Source organism: Pseudonaja textilis, chromosome 1 (assembly GCF_049901715.1).
Source record: "Pseudonaja textilis isolate UNSWEBS1 chromosome 1, rPseTex1.2, whole genome shotgun sequence".
Lineage (NCBI taxonomy): Eukaryota > Metazoa > Chordata > Lepidosauria > Squamata > Elapidae > Pseudonaja > Pseudonaja textilis.
Window position 1 is genome coordinate 8,693,346 of NC_141990.1, and position 22,564 is coordinate 8,715,909.

Genomic DNA, 22,564 nt, shown 5'->3' on the forward strand with positions numbered 1-22,564 from the left:
TTCTGAGTCACATATGTGTGTGTGTATGTGCCTATATGCACAATGGTTATCTTTTGAGAGCTGAAGGCAATGAAATTTCATTTTAATGCATGCTGATTAGCATTTGACAATAGTGACAATAAAAAAGTGACAATAAAGTTTCTGTTTCTATTCTATTCTACTCCATTCCCAGTTACCTATTCTATTCTATTCTATTCTATTCCCTATTCTATTCTATTCTATTCTAATTCCTTTCCATTCCATATCTCTATTCTATTCTATTCTATTCTATTCTATTCTATTCTATTCTATTCTATTCTATTCTATTCTATTCTACTCTATTCTATCACTCTATTCTATTCTCATTCCACCCACTCCACTCCACTCCACTCCACTCCACTCCACTCCACTCCACCCTCTCCATTCCATATATTCTGTTCTGTTCCATTCCGATTCCTATTCCTATTTTACCATTTTTCCAGAGGGAACCATAAAAAGCATAACCTTTAAGCTCACCTGCATTGGCTTTTAAGTCTTCTGGCGTCACCATAACCACGAAACGAATGGCTCGCTCATTCCGGAACATCTCGTAAGACCAACGCCTGATGGACCTCATACATTTGACGGCCGCTATCCCATTATTGGCAATGAGAACCTAGGCAGAGAAGAAACGTGAGCGGGAAAGGATAAAATGGTTCAGATTTACAATCATCCATCAAATTAAGAAATAACTATCTGGACAGCCACAACTGACAGAAACATATGTCCACCTTGCCCGGAATAATGGACAGAAAGAGGTTATGGCCACAAGTTAGCCCCAAATTTTTGTTGCTAAGCTGTTAAGTGAATTTGCTCTATTTTAGGAACTTTCGTGCTGTAATAGTTAAACGAATCACTGCAGCCGTTAAGTTAGTAACATGGTTTTTAAGAGAGACCTGGCTCTCCCCGTTGACCCTGCTTGTCAGAAGTTGGTAAATGGCGATCACATGACCCCGGGACACTGCAACCATCATAAATATGAGACAGTTGCCAAGCGTCTGAATTTTGATCAAGTGACCCTGGGGATGCTGCAACAGTTGTAAGGATGAAAAGCGGTTGTAAATCACTTTTTTACAGCACCAGGGCAACTTTGAATGGTCACTAAATGAACTGTTGTAAGTCAAGGACTACCTGTATTTGAATAATGATACTATGAATACTGATACTACAGTATCCTTATTATGCTTGTTATTACTTTGTTGTTTTGTATATACACTGAGAGCTTATGTTCCGGAGACAAATTCCTTGTGGGTCTAATCACACCTGGTCTATTCTATTCTGTTCTGTTCTGTTCTATTCTCAATAAAGATTTCTATTCTATTCTAAATAAAGATTTCTATTATATTCTATTCTCAATGAATATTCTATTCTATTCTATCTTCCATATGAAAGCGAAATCCCACTCACGCATCATCACAAAAATCTCCAGAACTGTAAAGCCTACAAACTTGAAATTTGGCACGTATGTTCCTCTTGGCTTCTAGGTGCTCACTAACAAAGAATTTTTCGAAATGACCATCAGAGCATTAGTATTTCCTATATTATTATTATTAACACGCTCTGATACTAAGGAGTTCTACTCCCCGTCCCGACCTGAAAAGAAATCTGTTCCAAATGCAAAACACAAGCAGAGGAGAGGAGTTTCCATTTTAGTTTCACAGCAGCAAGCAGCTTTAGTATAGGACAGTTGAGCTAAGCCAGGCTCTTTCCTTCTTGCTCACACAGCAAATATTGTTTCAGTTGCCAAACAGCCTTCAACTCTCTCACACACTGACAGGACACTAGCCAGATGAATACTGATGAATGCTGGTAGGCAGAGGCAGAATTCGCCCCCTTTATTTTCCTCCCAAAAAAACTAAGCCCGACCACATAGTGTTGTAGCAAAGCACGGGTATCGAGTTAGTTCTATTCGATTCTCAATAAAGATTTATATTCTATTCTATTTTATTCTATTCTAAATAAAGATTCTATTCCTATTCCTTTCTAAGTTAAACAAGGACTTTAAAAAATGTAAATAATTATTCCATGGAGATGGGACTTCTTTGTTTCCAGTGTATTCAAAATAACAAGAATCACACAATTATGCATTAAGAAAGGAAGTTCCATTCTTTTACCTTCTCAATAACTTTGTTCCCTCCAAAACGGGTGACAAACTCTGCTGGAGATGCAACCGTGAAATCCCTCTGGAGATCGACCTTCTTCCTATCCCGGCCTTGTTTCATGAGATGAAGGCCGGACATGCTTGGCCTGGGAAGACAAAGAACACCCTTAGAGTTGTCAGAAGATGTTGCAGAGATTTGACTAGAAATCTAGATCAGGGGTCCTCAAACTTGGCAACTTTAAGACTTGTGGACTTCAACTCCCAGAAGTCCTCAGCCAGCATAATATGGCTGGCTGAGGAATTCAAGTCCACAAGTCTTCAAGTTGCCAAGTTTGGAGACATCTGATCTAAATGGATAAATGAATGAATGAATGAATGAATTCTTTATTGGCCAAGTGTGATTGGACACACAAGGAATTTGTCTTGGTGCATATGCTCTCAGTGTACATGAAGAGAAAAGATACATTCATTAAGAATCATAAGGTAAAACACTTAATGATAGTCATAGAGTACAAATAAGCAATCAAATCATCCACCTCTGCATAGATCCATACAGGATTCTAGAATTATGGTCTGTAGCGTATTAGCCAGGGTCTTATTGAGGTCTTGGCATCTAATGTTAAATAATCTGATAGGAAATGATGGTGAAAGAAATCTATATGCAATCCACAATATATAATTTATATTGACTGTTTCCTACTATGATCATTCAAAGATATCCCTCCCCAAAAAGAAAGATTTTTAAGAGAAGCATTAGCATTTTGAAGGAGAACCATAAACAAATCAAGTTCTGAGGATGTTGTCTTCAACCCTAGACATGTGTCTATGGAGATTCTTAGTCATCCAGGTCACGGTTGTCCCAAAGGTGCTTTTTTCAAAAGGCAACTGGACTTTGTTTTTCGTTGAAGACGTTTTGCTTCTCATCCAAGAAGCTTCTTCGGTTCCTTTCTCCACCATTCAGTCAGAATTGAAGACGTTCATTGGATGAGAAGTGAAACGCCTTCAAGGTAATGCCTTCAAAAGGAAAAACAAAGTTCAGTTGCCTGAAAAAAACAGGAGATCATGCGTTCTAGTCCTGCCTTAGGAACAAAAGTTACCTGGTTGGCCTTGGGCCAGCCACTCTGCCTCAGCCCTAGAACTCCTTTCTAGCAAACCACTTCTGAAAAACTACCTAAGAAACTGCCTGGACATGTCCGAACAGTCGTTAGGAGTCCAAATATGATTTTGATGCACAGACAAAGCTGCCCAGGGCAGAGATGCTGATAATGTCAAAAACTCTAGGGATTGAAACTCCTAAGATGGAAATATTTGATCCTCACATCAGTACAAACCGTTCTATAAGCCAGGAACAAATGCCAGATTCCCACGCTATGGCCAAGCGATGGCAATACATCTCTTGTCAGAGCAACATCTTTTTTAAAATTCAGAAATTAATTAAGTATTCCAATTCCAAATTGTGTCCTTCTGGCTTAAATAAACACAGCTAGAATTCCAGCATTAGTATCCCATAATAGCACCAGTCCAGAGAAACCATCAGAAGAGTGAGTTTATTTCCAGGTAATCCTCAACTTATGACCACAGTTGAGACAAAAAATTTTTTGTTTTTAAGTGAGACATGTGTTAAGTGAGTTTTGCTTCATTTTACAACTTTTCTCGACACAGTCGTTAAGTGAATCGCTGCAACTGTTTGGTTAATAACATGGCTGTTAAGTGAATCTGGCTTCCCCTTTGGCTTTACTTGTCAGAAGATCGCAAAAGGGGATCGACACGGCGACCGTCTTAAATAAGAACCACTTGCCAAGCATTGAAATTTTGGTCATGTGGCCATAGAGATGCTGCAATGGTCATAAGTGTGAAAAACGGTCGCTTTTTCAGTGCCGCTGTAACTAGATGAACTGTTGTAACTTGAGGACTACCTGTGGTCCTTGAACTACGACCACAATTGGGATCAGAATTTCCTGTGGCTAAGTCAGGCAGTTATTAAAAATGAGTTGTGCCCAATCTTAGACCTCTTTTGCCAAGGTCAGGGGTCTTCAAATTTGACAGCTTGAAGACTTGTGGACTTCAACTCCCAGAATTTCTCCTCCTCCAGTGATGTTAGCTCAGGAATTCTAGGAGCTGAAATCCTCAAGTCTTAAACCTGCCAAGTTTGAAGAACCTTTGCCCAAGGTTATTAAGTGAATTGCTAAATTTGTTAAGCGAAATACTTGTTCGTTAAGCAAATCCAGCTCGTCCCATTGACTTTGGTTGTTGGAAGAGATTGCAAATGGCGGCCACATACCATCATGAGGCTGAAATGCCTATCAGCTGCCAAGCACCCGAATTCTTATCATGGGACCCTGCAGAGGCTGCAATGGTTGTAAACTTGAGGACTAGTTCCAAGTCATTTTTTCAGTGTTGTTGTAGTTTCAAACGGTCCCTAAATTCGAGGAAATCTTTTTTTTTTTCCAATTTCTATAACCACCCATCTCCTATATGTGACTCTAGGGCAGCTCCAGGCAACCAAAAAAATCCACACAACAAAAGCCATTTCACCTTGAAAAGCGATTCAGAAACAAAAAGTAAACTAGAAACAGAGGGGGAAACTTGGAGGAAGAGATTTTGCCCTCTGCCTTAGTGGCTTGTTTTTCAAACCCAGGGACAGCCTGAATCTTTGGAGAAGAACCAATGTAGAACTAAGGAGACATTTCCTGACAGGATAGTTAATCAGTGGAACAACTTGCCTCCAGACGTTGTGGGTTTTTAAGAAGAGATTAGACAGGGGGTTGGACTAGAAGACCTCTAGGGTCCCTTCCAACTCTGTTATTCTGTTTACCTGCAAATTTAAACATTCTTTTAAAGCCTGAAAAACTTTTCCATACCTTCCTTTCCAAACCCATAGAGAAATCCCTTGCCTTCTAGTGGCAAGATAACCGAATACAGGTATTCCTCGACTTACAACCGTTCATTTAGCGACCGTTCAAAGTTGCCACAGCGCTGGAAAAAGTGACCCATGACCTCTTTTCACAGCTACAACCTTTGCAGCATCCCCATGATCATGTGATCTAAAGTCAGAAGCTTGGCAACTGACTCATACTTATGACCACTGCTGGGTCCCAAGGTCACGTGATCCCCTTTTTGCGACCTTCAGGTGAGCAAAGTCCAAGGGGAAAGCCAGGTTCACTTAACGACCGGGTTACTCCCTTATCAACTGCAGTGATTCACTTAAACAACAGTGGCAAGCGAGGTCGTAAAACGAGGCAAAATCACTTAACAAATGTCTCGCTTAAACAACAGACATTTTGGGCTCCATTGTGGTCGGAGGTCAAGGACTACCTGTATCTTCCCCCACAGAAAAATGAAGAGTAAAAACTACCAGGAATCAGTTCTCGAGTTCCCTTAATGTTAATTCCGTCAACACTGAAAACACAAGTCGTCCAAATTTCTACATCAAAGCTCCCCCCAAGCGATCCATCTAAAATCAGATCAGAAAAATGTGTCCAGCCGACAATCTTATTACCTTTCAAGCATGTAATATCGCATGCCACCTGAGCTTTCTTCTCCCTTTAGTTCATCCATGCTGCCCGAGAAAAAGTATCTTCAAAGTTTAGAGACTCGACCGAGGGACAAGACAACCGTAACACTCAACGCAGCTGCTTTAAACTAGTTTTTCATGTTGCCTTCTTCTCTCCAAATAAGCTGGATTTTTTTTTTTTTAAAAAAAGTTCCCATCAATTGTTTTGCATTTTTAACCTTTGTCCCTTGGCTTTTTTTATGCCCATCTCTCCCCCGTGTGTACACTCAGCAGTGGGCAGGGACGAAGCTACAGGCTGCAACCGAAAGAGAGGGCGGGGGCAAATTAAATAAAATACGTACAAGCCTCGGAGGAGGGAAGCCAGAGTAAAGAGCTCGCTGGTTATGCAATGGGGAAGCACGCTTGCTCGTCCTACAAAATCAGAACGCTGCTGTCATAAATCAGAATAAACCCACGAATTAATTGCAAGATTTAAACTGTGGTCCTCCAAGCTGGCAAAATAGAGAAAATGTATTCGTTTTTTGTTTTATGCATCAAATTTAGAAACCTCCACGGAGGGGGCTCTGGGCAGTGGATAAGTAAAAATATTAAAATTAAAACAAGTGTAAAAAAAAGAGCTTTAAAAAGTGGGTTTTCCAGTTAAATCTGAAGGTTGGGTTTAACTGAAACGAATAGCGCATAAAAGTCATTTATATGACACTGTGTTATATAGTCATTTATATGACACTATGATATATATATAATAGTGCTGGAATAGTGCTGGAAGATTCGACTTGATGAATCCTGGCCCCACCCCAGAATGAATGAATAAATCTGCTATTTTTTTAAGAGTACATATTGAACAAGTAACTGCAGGCACCAATGGAAAAACAAAATTTATTTTTCGATCAGATCCGAAAGCATTGCACAATTGGGAGGGGGGTGGAAGGGGGAGAGTGTCATTGACACTATGATAACTCACTCTCATTTGTCACAAAGAAAAGGCCAGCCGAATTTGTCACAGAGTAAATTAAGCAAATAAACAAGTTGCGTAATTCCATTCTGCAATTCATGGGAAAAGACAAGGATGCGTGAAAGTCACGTGAAACCTGGTTTTTCAACAGTTTGGGGTTTTTTTTCCCAAGCATTTCTTCCCAATGGTTGGCGTTACCAATCTACTTTTCCCTTCTTTGCTTCTTCAAAAGGTGGTTTATATTTCTATGGGCAAAAAGCAATCTCTTCAAAAGTCAGTACATCCCAGCGAATTCCCCTCAAAAGCTGTTAATTGAGGCAATGTGGTGATGGTCGTAAGTTAATTGCCTCAACCACCATTGAGCCCAAAATTTCTGTTGCTAAGCGAGACAGCTGTTAAATGCGTTTTATCCCATTTTACGACTTTCCCAGTCGTTAGGTGGATCACTGCAATGGTTAGGGTAGTAACGTGGTTGTTAATTGAACCTCGCTGCCCCATTGACTTTGCCTGTCAGAGGGTCGCAAAAGGGGATCACATGACTTTGGGACACTGTGACCGTCACAAATATGAGTCAGTTGCCAAGGGTCAGAATTTTGATCACATGACCACGAAGAAGCAGCAACGGACGTTAAGCATGAAAAACTGTCATAAATCACTTTTTTCAGCACCACTGCACCTTCAAATAGTCACAAAACGAACTGTTGTAAGTTGAGGACCACCTATATATTTTTTTATTTATTTATGTATGTATGTATTTATTTATTTATTTATTTAATATTGCTGCCTATTCGCCCATATTTTAGTGACAATGCTTTTTTTTTTTTGGCACCATGCCACCTTTCATCGGTAGTATCATTATTTTATCATTTAGTCCAGTAACAGCAATAGCAACACAAATAGTCCTCAAGTTACAACCACAGCTGAGCCCAAAATTTCTGTTGTTAAGTGAGACATTAGCTGAGTGAGTTTTGCCCCATTTCACGACATTTCTTGCCACAGTTGTTAAGTGAATCCCTGTGGTTGTTAAGTGAATAGCCCGGTCATTAAGTGAATCTGGCTTCCCCATTGACTTTGCTGGTCGGTAGGTCACAAAAGTAGATCACATGATCCCGAGACACAGCAATGGTTGTAAGTATGAACCAAATACCAAGCATCTAAATTTTGATCATGTGACCACGGAGATGCTCCAATGGTCACAAGTGTGAAAAACGGTCATGGTACTTTTCTCACTGCCATTGTAACATCGAATGGTCACTAAACAAACTGTTGCAAATCGAGGACTACTGAATTTTAGTCACAATTCTAGTTTTTTTCTGCACCATGTCGCTTTTCATCAGTGGCATAATTATTTTATCATTTAGTCCAGTCACAACAATAGCAATAATACTTATATTTATACGTTGCCCCAAAGTGATTCTCAACATTGGCAACTTTAAAGACGCGTGGACTTCAACTCCTATAATTCCCTCATCAGCCACGCTTTCTTACACCACATAAACTTTCTAAAATAGAAAACTTCCCATGTATGGCTTGGATGCAAAGGCACTGTATTGGATTAATGGATTCCCGAAACTGAACCTTTTTACATGTTCACCCACCTCACTTCAGAAGTTTGGAAAGATAATACTTACACGAAGTTACACCAAGGTTACTACTAGACCAACAAACATGAGGTAAACAACGCCCCAGTCAAGGAATTACCAACTCAGACAAACAAGTTAACAATAAACAACAGTCAAACCAAGGAACCATCACTGACAAGGCAAGCCACTTGCATATTAACAGAAAGCAATCCCACCTTCTTCTAGCACTGATGACATTACCTAGTTGGGTGATGAAACGTCCACAAGAAATCAACTCAAAAGTGCACCAAGGACCCCATAAATGAAACAAATTAGCTGCACTCCTTAATACCCCTTTGATAACCAAGGCAAAAAACAACACACAATTGGGTATGGCTAATTTAACAACCACTTTGTTTAGCAATAAAAGTTCCCATCACAATTTTGGCCAAAGACTATCTATAGTGATGAACTGTATCAATATCTTCCCATCAGCCTAGAGCAGGGGTGCCAAACTCGATTTCACTGAGGGCCACATCAGGTGTTTGACTTTGGGGGGCGCCAGGGTAGCTGTAGCCAGAGTGGGTGTGGCCAGCTGGACATCACTCATGTCTAGCCCAAGCATTCCGCCAAGTGAAAACGAGCTCCCGAGCTCCGTTTTCAGTCACGATGGCCTCTTGTAGCGCTCTGCCAGCAAAAATGGAGCTTGGGGAGTCTTAGGAATATAAGTCACCTAACAGGTATTTGGGTTAGAAATATATAAACCAGGATAATCATTTCAGTACTACATCTTTAAGAGATTGCAAAAACTGCAATTGGGTGTGGTTTTTCAAACAGCCATAAGATGGAGCCAGAAACTTGGATTGTCTTAGTCTTAGTATCAGAAGAGAGTGAGTCTGAGTGAGTATCTCTGTTTCCTTCTGTTGGAAAGTATTGCTGTCGCTCCATTTCTTCTAATTGACTGATATTACTGGATTTGATGTAAGTCTGATACTGAACTGTTTTTGACACTGGAATTTGATATTTGGATTATCCCTGGATTGAAAACTGACTGATTTAACTTGTGAATGACTTTTGGATTGCTTATTTTGGACTTTGCTTAAACCTTTCTGGAAGTAAAAACCTACATTTACTGTACAGGGGGTTGCTCTGTGTGTATTATTCAAACACTCCTCTCAAATACGTCTCCCTGTATGTGCTCATTCTCCTAATGGGGAATTACCTCAACAGGGAGGTACCCCCCCCCCCCCGGCACTGTTTCCACTGGTAGAAGCACCGGCCGGTTCTTCTGTTTCCAAGGCCACCCTGCTGGCCAAATCTAAGCATCCCGTGGGCCTTGAGTTTGACACCCCTGGTGTAGAGGAAGAGGTTTGTGCGACGGGATTATCAACCGACCAGGCAAAACACACGTGGTACAGTGTGATGTCCAAACACGAGAATGAGAATCAAACACCCTCAAGTTCAGTACAGGTAGTCCTCGAGTTATGACCACAATTGAGTCCAAAATTTCTGTCCCTAAGCCAGACCGCTGTTAAGTGAGTTCTGTGACATTTCACGACTTTTCTTGCCAGTTGTTAAGTGAATCGCTGCATCCCCTGTATACTTTGATCAACAGGAACTTTGGTGCCTGTTAAAGAGTGTTTTCCAACCTTGCCTTTTTTTAAAAGAAAAAGGAAAAAAAACCTGTTAATGAATCATTGGAAACGGACATCCTCCGAAACGCCCATTTCCAGATAATTCCAAGAATGCGTTAGTTTCGCATTAAGCCTTCAGAGAGATTCTCAGACTATCAAAAAGGATGGGTGGAATTTTATTGCTCTGAAGGTGAACATTAAAGTAGATATGTTAAAGAGGTCGTTAAAAAAACAAATGTTTTGATTTTAGAAATGTTTTCATAGCAAAGATTTTTAAGATCTTAAAACGGATGGGACCAAAATATTTTTTTTCTGTTTCAGCTTACAGTGAATTTTGTTAATATCAATGGTGATAGTTTATAAAGATTATTAAGTGTAAACAGAAACACGTATTATTTCCACAGCTAGGAAGATAAAGCAGAAATGGTTAAATTGTTCGCCTTATTCAAAGAGGAGAATATATTTAATTATACGATCGGTATTTAGGGAAAACTCCAGACCAGATTATTTTGCAAGCTTTTGGGCGAGGGAAGGAGTGGGACATAGGGAACCAATTTTTAAACCTAATTTAAACTGGAAGAGGAGGAAGAAGATGATGAAAAAAAGTGAAGGAGTTGAGGAAGAAAACAGTATTTAATTTTTCCCAATAATTTGGCGGCAGCAGATCAAATTATCTCGGTGGCCCAAGAAAAGCAAACACATTGAGAACGATGTTCAAGGCTGGGATCTCTGGCACACAAAGGTGTATTTCATGCCATATTTTCGACACACAACAGCTGCGTGCTTTGATGGCACATCTCCTGGGCCTCGCTCCAATTTGGCTGTTTAGTTTTCTTATAACTTTACAGTGCTTCTCCCAAAGGTGCTTTTTCAGGAGGCAATTGGACTTTCTTGGTTTTTTTTTTCCTTCTGAAGACATTTCGCTTCTCCTCCAAGAAGCTTCTTCAGCTCTGACAGGATAGTGGGAAATAGAAGGATTTATATTCCTTGCAGACAGCTGGTCATTTGCATCCTTTTTACAGCAGGGCTGTCAATTCCCAGCCTACGGGCCGGATGCGTCACACGCTGTCTGACGCTGGTCACACCCATGCCCGGTTTAGTGAAGGGGAAAATAGTCCCTATATGTCACATGATGACACCGTGACTTTGACACCCCTGTTTCAGAGGGTCGTTGAAGAACTTGGAGGTTTATCTGTGTCCTCAAGGTCTGTTCTGACCAAGGCTTCCAAGACTGTAATTATGCACACACTTATTTTAAAAACAAGTCCTGTTTTATTGCAAAGCTGGGAATTATTTTCATTCCCAGCCGGTAATGAATCTCAAACAGTCCCTCGAGATAAGCACCCACCTTTCTTTCCTGTGAAGTGCTGCCTATAACAGAAGTGTCCAATGAACTAGAAAAAAAAAACCAACCAAAGAGCTTCAAGAATGAATCTGAACCGAACGAACAACTTTGCTTCCTGCAAAGGTTTCATCATCTTTGCCTGTCCTTTATACCTTATGGGAGGAGCAATTACTCCCGAGTCGACTCTTTTGTTTCAGCTGCTCTCGCCTTCTAGCAGCTCTGCACACACGCGCACTGGGAACAGGCACCCCTGGGTCCTCTGCCTCACTGCTGCCAGACTCCAAAAGCTCCAGAGGCAGCACCCCACTCCCAGATGGTCCTGGCCCCATCTCTGCATCGGACGCAGGACCCTCGTCTGAGTCCTCTCCAGACTCCTGGACTAGTCTCCGTTCTTCCCCACTGTCCAATTCCGCTGCCATCTGCACAGGTTGCTGGTGAACCACAACAAGGTCACCTGAGTAGTCCTCCTGGTTCCTGAAGTTTGCAATTTTTTTTTGAACCAACAGCACTATTCAGGTGACCCTGAAGACACAGATAAACCTCCAAGTGGCCTCAACGACTTTCTAAAAGGATGCAAATGACCAGCTGTCTGCAAGGACTATAAATCCTTCCATTCCCCACCATCCAGTCAGAACTGAAGAAGCTTCTTGGATAAGAGGCAAAATATCTTCAAAAGAAAAAATGAAGAAAGTCCAGTTGCCTCCTGAAAAAGCACCTTTGGGACAGCCATGATCTGGAGGACTGAGAATCTCTACAGATTTTACTGTGCTTGGTTACTTCTCATGAAAGAAAGTTAGAGACAAGATGGCTAAGAGAGCATGAATACCAGGAAAGTTTATTTTAAATAATTTTTTTTCAAGCATATTCCAAGAAGATTACGGGTAGTCCTCGACTTACAACCACAATTGAGCCCAAACTTTCTGGTGTAAAGCGAGACAGTGGTTAAGTGAATGTTGAACCATTTTGCAACCTTTCTTGCCACTGTTGTTAAGTGACTCACTGCAGTTAAGTCATGCAGTTGACACCTGCGTCTGGTTTTCCCCACTGACTTTGCTTGTCAGAAGGTCGTAAAACCTAGGGCATAGCAACGGTCACAAATATGAACCAGTTGCCAAGCATCCAAATTTCAGTCATGTGTCACAAGTCGAGGACCACCTTTGTTCTTTCTTATTCCATTTTTAAAGACTAATACTGAGCCATGGTGGTGCAGTGGTCAGAATGCAGTATTGCAGACTAACTCACAGCTTACTGCCAGCAGTTCAGTGCTGACCAGCTGAGGGTTGACACATCCTTCCGAGATCCATAACATGACAACCCAGATTGTTGAGGGCAATATACTGACTCTGTAAACTGCTTAGAGAGGGCAGTAAAGCACAATGAAGCGGTATATAAGTCTAAGTCCTATTGCTATTGTGGGCTAATTCTGCCCACTGCCAGGAGTTCAGTCCTGACCACTCAAGTTTGACTCAGCCTTCCATCCTTCCGAGATCGGTTAAAATGGGGACCCAGATTGTGGAGGGCAATACGCTGACTCTGTAATCTGCTTCGAGAGGGCTGAAAAGCACTATGAAGCGGTATATAAGTGCTATTGCTGTTGCTAATATGGTGAGGGGTGATCAAAGTTTCTAAGAAGAGACTGGACAGTCACTTGCCTGGAATGGTATAGGATCTCTTGCTTGAGCAGGGGGTTGGACTAGAAGACCTCCAAGGTCCCTTCCAGCTTTGTTATTCTGTTATTTTAATCTATAAACAAATTTGATTTTGCTTCATTTTGCATTGATGCCAATTAGGAGTTCCTACAAGTAAACTGACCTCTGTGGATATTATGATTCTTGCAGGTTTTCAGGAATCCCACACACTGTTGACATCTAAAAAGGAATCTGATTGAAATTCCCCCAATAAAAGATACTTCAAAATATGTTAACAAGGACTGATGTTCAATGTTCAATGGCAGGAATAGTATGGAATCGTTTGGAAGAAAGCAACGCTCGAATCAGACTTGAAGAGGGAATGGAGAATGCTAACCAGTGTAATTGCAGGTTCTCATATGTTTGTTAACGAATGCGAACACAAAAACCACAACACTCTTCCAAGAAGATGGTTCAGCCAACCTTGCTCTACAACAGAGGTGTCAAACTCAAGGCCAGCGGGCCAGTACCAGCCAGTGGGGTGCTTAAATCTGGGCCATGGAGCCACCCTGGAAACAGTGAAGGACTGGCCCGCGGTGCCTCTGCAAGCGAAAATGGAGTTCGGGAGCTTTGTTTTCGCAGGCAGAGGGTTGCAAGAAGCCGTTGCAGCCGAAAAACGGAGCTCGGGAGCCTGTTTCCGCTGGCTGAGCAATCAGGCTGCCACAGGCGCCCCCAACACAAATGACGTCGAGCTGGCCACACCCACTCTGGCCATACCCATCTCCAGCCTCCAAGGTCAGACACAACCCTGATGCGGCCCTCAATGAAATCAAGTTTGACAATCCTACTCTACAGCAACTGGGTTGCAAACATAGTTTTGGTGAACTTCAAGGGCTCTTCGATCAAGAACTTCTCAATGAGTCAGAGCAAACAAACATCCCTTTCCAGTTCTAATGCTTCCCAATATGTTGAAACATCCATTCCCACAGTAATTGGGCAGCATAGTACAGGTATTCCTCGACTTACAACTATTTCCATTACAGGTCATCCTCAACTTACAGCCGAGTGACCGTTCAAAGTTACATTGGCACTGAAAAAGGTGACTTATGATAGTTTTTCACAGTTACGATCTTAGCAGCAGCCCCATGATCATGTGATCGCTTTTATCTTGTAAAATATGAATGAATAAAAGTATAGTCAAATGATTGATTAATAATGATACTAAGGTATTTAATTTTTGATTGACAATATGAGATTATATGTAATGTAATTGTAATTGAAGACTACAAAATGGAAGCATAAAACAATTTGTAAACCAACCGGCACACTGTATGTACACCTATGGAAGATAGCTTCATGTTTTTATGTTTTGTTTGTTTATGTTCGTTTTTAAAAACCAATAAAAAATTTTTTAAAAAGAATGCAGTCGCTTGGCAACAGACTCACATTTATGACGGTTGCAGTGTTCCCAGTTTCACGTGATTCCTTTTTGCGACCTTCTGACAAGCCAAGTCAACGGGGAAGCCAGATTCCCTTAACAACCAGCTTACTAACTTATCAACTGCAGTGATTTACTTAAAAACCAGGGCAAGGAAGTTCGTTAAATGGGGCAAAGCTGGCTTAACGAATGTTTCATTTAACAACAAAAATTTGGGGCTCAATTGTGGTCGTAAGCTGAGGACTACCTGTACTAAGCAATTTCAATTTGTAAGCAAGACAGTTTTGTTAAGGGAAGTTTGCCCCATTTTACGACTTTGAACAGTCACTAAACGAATGGCTGTAATATCCAGCTGTTCATACCTATCCAAAATTAACTCTTTCAAAATTTGATTTGCTTTTTGATACTTCTAACTGAAGGAGAAAACCAAAAGTTTGTTTAAGTTTTTTTTTTAAAGAAAACCATCAAGAATATTTTGTTTGGCTAGCCCATCTCCAAATTCTGCATTGTGCCAGGCTAATGATCTGGTTCCTTCCATGTGGCCAAGCCAGACTCACCTACACCTTCAAAAGTGAGATGCACCCCTTGTTTTCCTTCTGCCTTCCCTTCTGTGATTCAGTACTGAACTTGCAGGAACCTTTAGAACAAGGGTGTCTAATTGTGCCAATTTTAAGATACTTGGACTACAACTCCCAGAATTCCCTAGCCAGTATGGCTGGCTGGGAAATTCTGGGAGTTAAAGTCCACATGTCTTAAAGTTGCCAAGGGTGGACACCCCTGCTTTAGAGGAACAAGAAAAGGTTGCCATTTTTAAGAATTCCGGTTCTTCTATTTCCAAGGCCACCCTGCTGGCCAAATCTAAGCATCCCGCGGGCCTTGAGTTTGACACCCCTGGTGTAGAGGAAGAGGTTTGTGCGATGGGATTATCAACCGACCAGGCAAAACACACGTGGTACAGTGTGATGTCCAAACACGAGAATGAGAATCAAACACCCTCAAGTTCAGTACAGGTAATCCTCGACTTATGACCACCATTGAGCCCAAGATTTCTATTGTTAAGTGAAATGTGAATTTTTCCTCATTTTATGACCTTTCTTGCTGGAGCTGTTAAGTGAATCATTGCAAGTATTAAGTTAGTAACATGGCCATTAAGTGAATCTGGCTTCCCCATTGACTTTGCTTGTCAGGTCACAAAAGGGGATCACGTGACTCCAGGAGACTACAGTTGTCATAAATACCCTGTTTCCCTGAAAATAAGACCCAGCCAGAAAATACGCCCTAGCATGATTTTGCTAGATGATCGTAATATAAGCCCTATCCCCAAAATAACCCCATTAAGAGTGTCAGCCAGACGGACGCATTTAGTAACCCTATTTTCCTGAAAATAAGACCTAGCTGGAAAATTAAACCCTAATGCGTCTTTTGGAGCAAAAATTAATATAAGACCCAGTCTTATTTTTGGAGAAACACGGTATGAGTCTGTTGCCAGGCGTCTGAATTTTGATCACATGACCATGGGGATGTTGCAACAATCATAAGTGTGAAAAGGAGTCTTTTTTTTAAAAAAAAGTTTTTTTTAACAGAAATAAATAAAACCATCTTTCTTGTGCACATAATATTATCATACATTTCTTAGTTGTTTATATTTAAAACCATTCTAATCAGTATTTTATATTACAGTGGTCAATTGTTATATTATCATTAACATTGTAATTATTATCTTTAAAAAATACATTTCATCCTTACCTATATTATATTCATTCTCTTATTCAATCTAAATCAATCCATTATGATATATTACTACTATTATTGCACGTTTCTATTCCTTACTCTTCTGTCTAACCATTCATAGAATTCCAAATCTTATAATAATCTTTTTCTTCCTGTTCTCTAATTGCCATTGTCAATCTACTCATTTCTGCACATTTCATTATTTTCTTAATTGTTTCCTCCTCTGAGGAAATTTTAGCATTTTTCCAATTTTGTGCAAAGGAAAGTCACTTTTTTCAGTACCATTGTCACTAAATGAACTGTTGTGAATTGAGAACGACCCTTATTTGAAATATGGGGTTTCAATTGGTTCTACCTCATGTGAAGGGCCTCTTGAGCACTGGAGGAACTGAGGTCGGAAAGAGAGTCCGAACTGACGGAGACCGGAGAGATGGACTGGTCTTTTTCTTCCAGCAAATCAATTTTCACCAAGGAGCTTGTCTCATCTTCAGAGTTATCCTCCGAAATGGAGCCGATGATGAAATGGGAATGTAAATTCAGTTCCAGAAGCTTCTCGTCCGGAGGTGGTTTGTTACTCATCGTGCCGGCAAAGAAGGTTTGTACCGCTAATAAAGAAAAAAAAAAACAGCACCTGAGTTTTAAGAAGATTAACATTTTTCATTTTTCAAAAATTAAACACCTTTTCAAAGACAGGTTGTCCTCGACTTGTTATGACCGCAATTGAGCCGAAAATTTATGTGGTGAACTGAGAAATTTGTTAAGTGAGCCTTGCTCATTTTATGACTTTTCTCGCCACATTTGAATGGTCACTGAACAAACTGTTGTAAGTTAAGGACTACCTGTGCTTGAAGCCACAGAAAAAGATCAAATCAAAAGGCCTGCAAACCTTAAAAGAAAGAAGTTTTAATAGTGACTGACCTCCAATAATTCTTGTTATCTGCGTTGTGATCCACAGCCAAAATGAACTGAAAGGGAGAAGAAAAGCAAGAAGGTTAGACAAATCAAAATTTGGAGTATCAAATCAAAATTTGGAGTATCAAGAGCGTAATTGTGATGACCCAGGGTGGAATACAAAATAAACAGTCACAAAAACCAGGTGAAGCCCCTTTTATTCCTTCACTTCCTTCACGCTCCAAATATCCTTGACTGGAGACAAAAAACTCTCACATAAACAGTTACAAGAAGGAGGAAATGCCTTTTAAATTATAAAGGGTAAAAAAAAAAAAACACAAACCAGGCAAAATAAGGGCTTGAAGACGTCCACAGATATCAGAACACAGACTGGGAAGGAGGCCAAACTCAGAGACGAACCATAAACTAGAGATATTTCCATGCTTTGTTTCTAGCACTAGCCCGTATGCATGTCTATCCTCTTATCCAGTTGTCACAGCTGCAACCCATGAAGAGGATCAAGGCCCTCTCCTCCTGAGTAGACCAAGTCTCTCTCTTATCCTTTCCTCCTTGCGTGCCCTAGGATGGATAGGGGATGGGCCTGGGTCCTCCTCTGCCTGCCCAGCCGGCCTCTGCCTCCTCCATAACCTCCGGAGCCACACTTCCCCTCCCTGTCGGCTGTTCCTCCTCCTCCTCAGAGTCAGTCTCCACCAGGGGCATGACAGTAATGCAAATAAGTTTTTGAAACAGGAAAAAGGTGATGAAAAAATAAGCTTCAGAATTGATGCCCCGTTGCTTAACGAAGGGCCAGGGGTTAGCCGTCCAGTCCCTTTGGATTAAAAAAAAAAAACACTCATGAGCTGCTGATAATCTTCAACTTATGACCCCAGCGGAGCTCAAAATTTCCATTGCTGTTATTTCCGTGCCTCATTTTACATCCTTTCTTGTTGCAGTGGTTAAGTGAATCCCCGAAGTTGCTGAGTTAGTCACACGGTCGTTAAGTGAATCTGGCTTCCCCATTGACTAGGCTTCTCAGAAGGTTGCAAAAGGGGATCATGTGACCCTGGGATACTGCAACCGTCATAAATACGAGTCTGTTGCCAAGCGTCCGAATTTTGATCATGTGACCATGGGGATGCTGCAACGGTCGTTAAGTGTGAAAAAACAGCCATAAGTAACTTTTTTCAGTGCGGTTGTAGTTTCAAACGGTCACTAAATGAACTGTTGTAAGTTAAGAATTATCTAAGGAACCAAGTTCAACAAGTATCTACCATTAAAAAATTAAGAAATGAATATATTATGAATATCTTTTATAATATTGATCATTAGCATTTTAATCACTCCTTATCACCCATCCCCTCCCACTTGTGACTGTATGACTGTAACTTTGTCGCTTGTATCCTTACAATTTATATTGACTGTTTCCTAGCATGACTTGATTGCTTATTGTATCCTATGACTATTATTAAGTGTTATATCTGATGATTCTCGACTCTCGACGAATGAATCTTTCCTTTTATGTGCACTGAGAGCATTTGCACCAAGACAAATTCCTTGTGTGTCCAATCACACTTGGCCAATAAAGAATTCTAGATAGATAGATAGATAGATAGATAGATAGATAGATAGATAGATAGATAGATAGATAGATAGATAGGATAGATAATTTTAAATGTATTGATGATGTTAGCCAGTTTGATAATGAAACATCTGCTAGAAAACCAGCAGGCTCAGAGAGCACCATGAACTCAGCTGCTCTACCCTGAGCTACAAATATTCTGTTCTATCAGTAAAATATTTTAAAAATTGATAGCACTTGTTTAAACTTAGGGAGAGGTAGTTATATTGTTATTATATTTTTTAAAGTCAGAAGTCATTACTGTTAGAAATTTATTTGATATATGTATACACACACACACAGATACATGTGTGTATTTATATATGTACACACACACACTTTTCATTTGTTTTTTTTATTCCCCTTCCCATTTCCCTTTTATGTTTGTTTGTATTGTAATGGCTGGCTTTAAATTTCACTCTTTCATAAAGATATCATCAAGAGTCAAACAAACAAGTACCTACAAGTACCGCTACCAAACTGTCAACATAACTCCACCGGGTTCCAGTGCTGAATTTTACTTACTCATCAGCTGCCACAACACAGACGACACACACAGACACACAGAGACACACAGAGAGAGTATTTTAATCACTCCTTAACCAGTTCTGGACCACCCACACAAAACCTCACCTTTCAAGATCCTTGGCTAAGATGCCTCTCACGAGAATCGCTTACAGCACGATTTTTACAGATTGAGACTTTCAGGCAAGGTGAAAAGAAAGCTTACTCAAGGACTTCTCAACTTTGGTGAGGACTGTGTAGACTTCAATTCCCAGAATTCTCAATATGGCCACGGCTGAGAATTGTGGGAGTCAGGAGAATCAGTTGTGAAAGTAACTGACAGATGATGCATAATGCTTAAAGTAGGGGGGGTCCAAACTTGGAAACGTTTAAGACCTGTGGGCTTCGAGTCCCAGAATTTCCCAGCCAGCCATGTTAGTGGATGATGACTTAAACATGAGTAAGCAGTGTGCAGCAGCGGCTAAAAACCTAATACAATCCTTGGTTGAGTGTGCGTGGTTCTTGTTGTTGTTTTAATCAGGCCAACCTGGTCTACCCAAATATGGGACGGAGCATACTGCTTCTGCTTTCACCCTTCAGCCCCAATCGCATGAAGTCGCTTTCGCGACAAACTGTTTTTGTGTTAAATTTATATTTACCGACGAAGAAATAAAGGGGGACTAGTATAGATCTATTTCAAGGTATTTAGCTCTCGTCAGCTAGCCATACCCTTCTGGGATTCGAACCTGGGCTACTTATATATTAAGTAGATGTATTAACTTCTAAACCTCTAATCCTTGGTTGTATAAACAGAGGCACAGAATCAAAATCACGTGAAGTATTTGCACCGCTTTATAAAGCCTTAGCTTTTCGTAGCAGAATATCTTATGCCACCAGACTTGAAATTTTAGACCTAGACAACCTAGAACTACACTGCCCTCAGTTCGATCTAAGTATAGTACATAAAATTATATATTGCACTGTCCTACCTGTCAATGAATACGTCAGCTTCAACCACAAAAATACAACATCACACAACAGATACAAACTCAAGGTAAACCGCACCAAACTTGATAAAACCTTAGCTTTATAAAGCATAGCTGGGATACTGCATCCAGTTTTGGTCACCACGTTACAAAAAAAAGATGTTGAGACTTTGGGAAAGAAGAGCAACTAAGATGATTAAAGGCCCGGAGACTAAAACATATGAAGAACGGTTGCAGGATTTACGTTTGGCCAGTCTAGAGGAAAGAAGCACTAGGGGGGATATGATGGCAGTATTCCAGTATTCGAGAGGCTGCTACAAAGAAGAGGGGGTCAACTTATTTCCGAAACATCAGAAGGCAAGACAAGGAACCATAGATGGAAAGTAATCAAGGAGAGAAGCAACCTGGAATTAAGGAGAAATTCCTAACAGTGAGGACAATTAACCAGTGGAACAGCTCACCACCAGAAGTTGTGGGTGCTTCATCACTGGAGGTTTTCAAGAAGAAACTGGACAGTCACTTGTCTGAAATGGTATAGGATCTCCTTCTTGAGAAGGGGGCTGGACTAGAAGACCTCCAAGGTTCCTTCCAGCTCTATTCTGATTCTAAAGTTGCCAAGATTGGACACCCCTGAATGACCCAGCTGGCTGTTTTCTAGCCATGCCAAAGAGATGAAGTAATTGGAGCACACAAACAAGGTTGCCTCCAATAAACTAATTCTAAAATTTACCTTGCATTCAAGCGACAAGGATTAACAATGCCAGCTAGGCGACTATCCCTACTTTTTTAGCATTCCATGGCGGAATCTCCAGATAGAGATAGAAGCACTGAATTTTGTTCAACCAAGGGACAGCCAGATACTGCCACCTATTGCAGGACTCTTGTCAATTCTGCCTTTGATGCCCTCAATTAGAAAACACCAAGTGCGTGGGGGCTCAAGGAAAACATGTTTTTTGTGCAAACCATCTGCCTGTGGCCTTCACTGCAAATGTAGCAGTAGCCCAAGTTGGGCACTAGATGGCAGTGCAGATCTCCAGCCCAACGTTCAAAGGGGTAAATTAAACATGTTCAGCCTGTTCATCCCTGCCTACAGACAACCACACAAGTTACAGCATGATGCATTATAATAAATATCACAATATATCCAAAGTTAGTGACTAGCAAGGATCCCAGTCAGTGGTGGGATTCAATTTTTTTTACTACCTGTTCTGTGGGCGTGGCTTGGTGGGCTTTGCAGGGGGAGGATACTGTAAAATCTCCAGTCAGAGGTGGTATTTGCAGGTTCTCCAAACTACTCAAAATTTCTGCTACCGGTTCTCCAGAACTGGTCAGAACCTGCTGAATACCACCTCTGGTCCCAGTCCACACGGACCTCTGTGCCAGATAAAACCTGGAATGCACAATTTTTACAAAGGCTTCACATTCTCTACCTGGAGAATTCTGGGAGTTGAAGTCCACGGGTCTCAAAGTTGCCAAGATTGGAAAACACTGGATTCAAGGCCGTTTTGAAAAGAAAGCTAAAAGGAGTCACCCTAACTTTTAGCTCAGAAGATAAGTCACAGCCCTAAAAATGAAAATATTCTTGAAAGAGTCTCTTTTCCTGGTTAAGCCATCACTCTGCTGAACAAATAATTCCCTCAACACTGTCCAAGTATTTACAAAGCGTGCACTACTATTTCTGTTAATCTTCTCATCGCTCCTTATCACCTATCCCCTCCCACTTGTGATTGTAGGACTGTAACTTTGTCGCTTGTATCCTTATGATTTATATTGACTGTTTCCTAGTATGATTTGATGGTTGATTGTACCCTATGACTGTCATTAAGTGTTGTACGCTATGATTCTTGATTCTTAACGAATGTATCTTTTCTTTATGTATACTGAGAGTATTTACACCAAGACAAATTCCTTGTGTGTCCAATCACACTTGGCCAATAAAGTATTCTATTCTGTTCTGTTCTGTTCCGTTCCGTTCCATTCTATAATTTCAGCAATAAGATTTAAATGGATGCCATTTTGTAAATTCCCAGAAAGAACTGGAAGCAGAGGTGCCAGTAAAAATCAGGACATCAATAAAGAAATTGCAAGTGGTTGACTGGAGCCAACTTTTCTGAATTTTCAACTGCTTTCAACTGATGATGGTGAAGGAAGAGGTGGCCTCTAAGGAAAGGAAAGGTTTTATATGACACACCACCGTTCTTTTCACATTACGGATCCCAAATATTCCTCACAGATTCCCCAGAACACAGCTTCAGTGCTTCTTCATGCAACAAAGAAGGCTGTGTTTGCAATAACATTGTGGCAGTGGGTAAAGATTCATGCAAAATGCCAGGCTGGATGAATCACAAGATTGACGGGAGGGATATCAACAACCTCAGATATGCAGACGATACCACTCTAATCGCAGAAAATGAAGAGGAGTTAAGAGCCTCTTAATGAGGGTGAAAGAGGATAATGCAAAAGTTGGCTTGAAACTCAAAATACTAAGATCATGGAATCCGGTCCTACCACTTCCTGGCAAATAGAAGGGGAAAGAAATGGAAGCGGGGATATATTTTGTTTTCTTGGGCTCCAAAATCACTGCAGACAGCGATTGCAGCCATGAAATTGAAAAATGCTTGCTCCTTGGGAGGAAAGCTTTG

At 40.8% G+C, this 22,564-nt stretch overlaps 1 protein-coding gene across 6 annotated transcripts in view; it reads right to left on the minus strand.

The window, feature by feature from the left end:
• ACACA (acetyl-CoA carboxylase alpha) overlaps positions 1-22,564 on the minus strand; it is a 270,148-nt gene that overhangs the window by 232,579 nt on the left and 15,005 nt on the right. For 5 of the 6 annotated variants that reach the window (XM_026710272.2, XM_026710270.2, XM_026710271.2 and 2 more), the window contains exons 2-5: positions 16,842-16,888; positions 16,279-16,528; positions 2,133-2,265; positions 496-634 (exon numbers count right to left, since the gene is read on the minus strand). In XM_026710272.2, the coding sequence (XP_026566057.1) occupies positions 496-634; positions 2,133-2,265; positions 16,279-16,528; positions 16,842-16,888 (569 nt within the window). Of the gene's footprint in view, positions 1-495; positions 635-2,132; positions 2,266-5,618; positions 5,793-16,278; positions 16,529-16,841; positions 16,889-22,564 lie in introns of those variants that run through there. The other variant, XM_026710274.2, reaches the window with a different exon arrangement.